This window comes from Beta vulgaris, chromosome 1 (assembly GCF_026745355.1).
Source record: "Beta vulgaris subsp. vulgaris cultivar EL10 chromosome 1, EL10.2, whole genome shotgun sequence".
Lineage (NCBI taxonomy): Eukaryota > Viridiplantae > Streptophyta > Magnoliopsida > Caryophyllales > Amaranthaceae > Beta > Beta vulgaris.
Genome location: NC_079202.1, coordinates 7,334,738 through 7,339,777, shown reverse-complemented (window position 1 = coordinate 7,339,777; position 5,040 = coordinate 7,334,738). Strand labels below are relative to the sequence as shown.

The 5,040-nt window shown below is 46.8% G+C and overlaps 1 protein-coding gene across 1 annotated transcript; it reads left to right on the top strand.

Moving 5' to 3' along the window:
* The first annotated feature begins 2,223 nt into the window (after nt 1-2,223).
* Nucleotides 2,224-2,994, top strand: LOC130589600 (uncharacterized). Its single transcript, XM_057390935.1, has 2 exons — nt 2,224-2,554; nt 2,653-2,994. The coding sequence occupies exons 1-2, from the start codon at nt 2,288-2,290 to the stop codon at nt 2,992-2,994; spliced, it is 609 nt and encodes a 202-aa protein (XP_057246918.1). The 5' UTR covers nt 2,224-2,287.
* Nucleotides 2,995-5,040: the final 2,046 nt, after the last annotated feature.

Genomic DNA, 5,040 nt, shown 5'->3' with positions numbered 1-5,040 from the left:
ATTCTCAACTCTTTTCTTGATTGCACACATATTTTAAAAAATGGATTCGTCCTCTTCCTCGAACAATTCCGGCCGCTCAAGGGTTGGTGCTAACCCTAGAACAGAGGGCCTAACTTCCTCGGCATCTTCTAGAGTTGGTCCTATCTTGGCCGGGCATGCATTCTTTATCTTTAGCCATGGACGGCAAAGTCAGACGACCCAGTCTTTACCTGTGCAGGGTAATCTGGCGCGCGTCAAGCAAACGGCTCGCATCAGAAGAGGGGTAACCATGCCGGCCTCTAGCTCTGAAAGGGAGGAATCCACTGGGCGAATTCCGGCCGAAGGAGAACGAGAGACCCAAAGCGCTCGTCCTGCCTACCACACTCCTTCTCCTGAACATGCCGAGGAGGAACCAGAAGTCAGGGGCTCCCCAGAAGCCAGCCCGTCCATACATAGGACGATCTCAGATGAGCCGAGGACGGCTAGCTCTTCTGACCCTGCTAGTGGCTCAGAGGAGCCATCAACCACTTCGTCTGAAATAAGACGGCGGCTAGGTCCCCTTTCTGACCCTAGGTTCATCCTGGCCGATAATCATGGTTAGGACGATTAGGCTCGACCTTAGACCTTTTTCGGTCAATGCCCATGCCCGGCTACCACTTTGTCCTTCCCGGCCGAGAGGACACTATTTTCAGTGCTCCTCCAGGCCATTTTGCAGTTTATCGGCTGGCATTAGATGCCGGCCTGCGCTTTCCCCTTCACCCTTTCATCAGCCAACTTCTTCAGTATTACGGCATAGGACATAACCAGCTTGCCCCTAACTCTTGGCAAAACATTCTTACCTTTCTGGCCGTCTGCAATTAAAGGGAAAGGACCCTTCTCTGGCCGCTTTCACCATATTCACTATGTGCCAAGGTCCCTAGGACCATTGAAGGAAGCTGGCTGAGCGTGTGCAACGTCAAGGATTCTTGACGTCTTGGGATAAGACTTCCAAGATGCACTCATGGAAGGGCGAGTTCCTCTTGTCCAGGCGCCCAGTAAAGCGGTGGCAAACCGTCTTCGGTATTTTAGCCGGACAACCACAAACTACTGGACGGATGGCCTCATCTGGAACTGGAGAGTAACTCTGCCGAAGAGATGGTGGAGTACTTCCGGTTTCGGAGTATACTATGGAAGATGTTTCTTTCAAAGGTCCGTCCAATTGGATTCCTTTTAAGGAAATGTTTTACCATGACAACTTCCTGGTCGCTGCCGGCTTAAGGCAGGACGAGGACAGAGGTATATCAACTGAGAATCTTCCAAGTACAAATTTCTAGACTTATTATCATTCGTCCAACATTTGTTTCTCTCTTTCAGATTCAGCCAGGAGCAACTAGGAAGTCTTGGATAGGAGATATGAGCTCATCCAGATTTGCGGACACTCTATGGAAGGAGTACAGCAAGTCAGGTGCCGAAAAGAGGGCCGACACCTTGGTAGCTTTGTATATGTTTTCATATTTTTTTTTTTTTTTTTTTTTTTTTTTTTTAGCCGGCCGGTCTGCTACTTTGGAGGGTAACCCGTCAAGATGGTGCCTGGACGACTTGTCTACCCATGGGGCAATTCGTCCAGAGAAACACAGGACGAGCTAACTTCCCAAGAAGCAACTCGGCTAGGTTGAATTCTTGACGGCTTGCCTCTTAGGAGGACAGTCCGTCTGGTGTAGCATAGGACGAGTTACTCATCTGAACAGCAACCCGTCCTGGTTGATATCTTGACGGTTTGCCTCTTCGGGGCAGTCCGTCTAGAATAGTGTTGGACGAGTTGCTTATTTGAGGATCAATTCGTCCTGATTGATATCTTGACGAGCATTCCAACTCTTTTTCAGAAAAATGCCCCAACTTCAAAAGCTCTGGCCGAGAAAGCCGCTGCAAAGAAACGGCCAGCAGGCACCAGTGAAGCCCCTCCCTCAAAAAAGGCAAAGGGTTTTACTGCTAAGAGGAAGAAGACCACTCGGCCGGTTCCCAAGGTCGTGATCGACCTTCCGGCCAAGGAGGAGGCCAAAGAGGAGCCAGCTGAAGTTGACTCTCGAGCCCTGGTGGCCTATACTGGTCCGGCTGAGCAACCCGATCCTTCGCAACCTGACGAGGTTGTCATTCTGGACGACGCTGAACAATCTTCTAAGCCGGACGCGGCTGTGGATGGATCCGCCTTTTCTGGGCCAGTGGCCCAACTGGTAGGCCAGATGCCGGCCGCTTATGGACGGCTTCCCGTTCTTCTGGTGAGTCCTACTATTCCAACGTAGTTAGAACACTACGGGTTGGCGGGCGTCCGATGAGTCCGTCCAACAAACAGACCGTGGTTATTCCCATCAGGTGTACTGACGAGTCTAACCTTTCAGATAAAGGGAAGGGTCCTGCTGTTGTCGGCTCCCCTAGCCTCTCTGACGATGAATCTTCTCCAGCCTTTGGAAAGATGTCGTCGTCTGATCGTGAGAAGCTCAAGACGGAGCTGTTCAAGTGCTTTCCCGAAACTTATATCAAGGGGTTAAGGGGAGCATCGTCTGGGCATGTAGGTTACATGTCTCAGCTTGCTGCCGAGGTACATTCTTTCCTCTTCGGACGCTTATGCTTTTTACTTGGTCTTCATTTACTTTTTTATTATCCGTCCTGACATGCCCTATCCTTTTATGTTTTCAGCTTTTTGCTCGCAGCATGATAACAGAAGACTGGGCGAAGGAGCTCAGAAAAGAGAATAAAAAGCTCGTCCATGACGTAACTGCGGCCGCCGACCATGCTCAGTTCGTCATTTCCGAGCAAGAGGTGTTGCACCAGCAAACCAAAGTTGCTTTGGAAAAAAGGTCGGCTGAGCTGGAGTCTCAGATCAAAGTCTATCTCTTCTCGGTTGACGGAGATGATAGACGAACGGGCTTCGTTGGAACGGTTTCTGACGGACGAGAGGAATTCAGCCATGACTATGGCTGCCGATTTTCTCAAGGAAAACCTCGTCCTGAAGGTCAAAAACCAAGCCCTTCGAACTGAGGTTGCAGAGACAATTGCCGGCGCCAAAGAGGCTATGAACACCATCATAGATACCTCAAAAGAATGGGCGGTGAAGGCTTTTGAGATGATGGCCGAGGAGGAGGATATCCCCAGATATGCTCGTCGGCTGGAATTCCAAGAAGCCTTGCATAAGGCCACCATAACTAAAGCAGAACCTCCCGTCTTTGAAGAATCCTCTGAGGATGAAGAGGGAGAGGACAATGCAGAGGCCCAGGACGAAGAGGACAACGATCCTCCTGCCGCCTAGTTCTTTTGTTGTATTTGGCTGTGAGCCACTTGTAACTTTTTCCTCTTTTGTACTTAGATGAATTTAGGTTGTAATCATCTTTTTATATTTATGGGAAGCTAACTTTTTCAATCTCTGTTGTTCTATGCTTTACTGTTTTGGACGCATTGTCTTACAATTCCATGATTATACCAAGTACAAAAGTAGTTCGTCATAACATTTTAGCCATTATACTCTACAACATTCGTCAATGTTCAAGTATAAAAGTATTTCGTCCTAATATTTGACTGGTCTGACCCAGTAGCTCTTTTCTGGACGTTCATAACCAGACGCTCAAGCAAAGACTTGCTTTTAATTCTTGGATTTTTTTTTTTTTTAAAAATCTCCAAGAGTTTGCTTGGCCAGACTCTGGGTGCCGTTCGTCCTTGGACAGAGACCTAGTCATTTTATAAATTATGCCCCTATATGCCCCCCTTCTTGGACGAAGAGTATACTTACTATTTCCCTGTTCAAGAAGGAGTTTAGAAGATAATTTTTTTAAACAACTAGGACGAGCGGTTTGTGCCAGAAGCAACTCGTCCAGGCTACTATTCTGACGGGCTGCCTCTTTGGAGAGCAACTCGTCTGAATGATAGTTGGATGAACTGATTCTTTGGAAAACCTCGTCCATCTTTGTGGAATCATGAAATAACTTGTTCCTTTACTAAGGTTGTTATTTCGAAGTTTTGTGGCTTTTAGACGGACAGTAAGATACCTTTACTAAGGCGTCTTATTTCCAGCCGACCTTGTTTAGGAGATTTAACTCTTTAAGTAAACAACCGGCCAAATCTGACATGTTTTATCCGTTTAAGAATGATAACATGTTCAGCCGAACTCCTAATGAAAGGTGCATTGTCTTTTTGCTTTGTAAAATTAGTTAGCTTTTGACGTTAGTATGTAACTTAAGCAAACAATTAAAACAAAGTCATAGAGAAGTAGAATTGTATTATATGAAGTTTGCTTGACGGATAGTCAAGGTACATGTCTACATTCTACTTTTTCATTGTAATGCATTAGGAAAAGATTACAATTTAGCTGGGTGCTCTAAACAAAGTATTTCTTCAAAGTGTCAGAATTCCACGTCCTAGGAATAGGACGTCCGTCCAATCCTTCACAGACGAAAGGTACCATTCTGAACGACTTCGATTATCTTATAGGGTCCTTCCCAGTTAGGAGTAAGCTTGCCTAACTCTTTGGCTCGGCCGACCGCTTCCATCTTTCTTAGGACGAGATCTCCCATCTTTAATGGACGTCTAGCAACTCTTTTGTTGAAGTCTCTCGCCATTCTTAACTTATATAGTTGCATCCTCAGCAGAGCATTGCCCCTGACTTCAGGAACTAAGTCCAAAGCCGTCCTAAGAGCTGCCCAGTTAGCATCTTCTGAGTACATCATTACTCTTAAGGTGGGTTCCTCAACTTCAATAGGAAGGACAGCCTCAGACCATAAACCATCATAAAGGGAGTCTCTCCTGTGGAATTCTTGGCCGTCGTCCTAATTGACCATAAGACCAGCTGCAATTCTTCTACCCAAAGCCCCTTTGCATTGTCTAACTTCTTTTTTATTCCGGCCGAAAGGATCTTGTTAAAGGCCTCTACTTGCCCATTAGCCTGTGGATGAGCTACTGCTGCAAAGTGAGCCTTAACTCCTTGATCGGCCAACCATTGACGAAGCTTGGGCGTTTCAAATTGCGGCCCATTATCAAAGACGATGGACTGGGGCATGCCAAACCTTGTAATCAAGTTCTTCCAGATGAACCCTT

Bases quoted from the DNA above. Each gene is read 5' to 3' on its own strand.
- LOC130589600 (XM_057390935.1), top strand. From the start codon at position 2,288: ATGAGTCCGTCCAACAAACAGACCGTGGTTATTCCCATCAGGTGTACT. The intron at 2,555-2,652 runs GTACATTCTTTC...TTATGTTTTCAG, and splicing joins TGTCTCAGCTTGCTGCCGAG to CTTTTTGCTCGCAGCATGAT.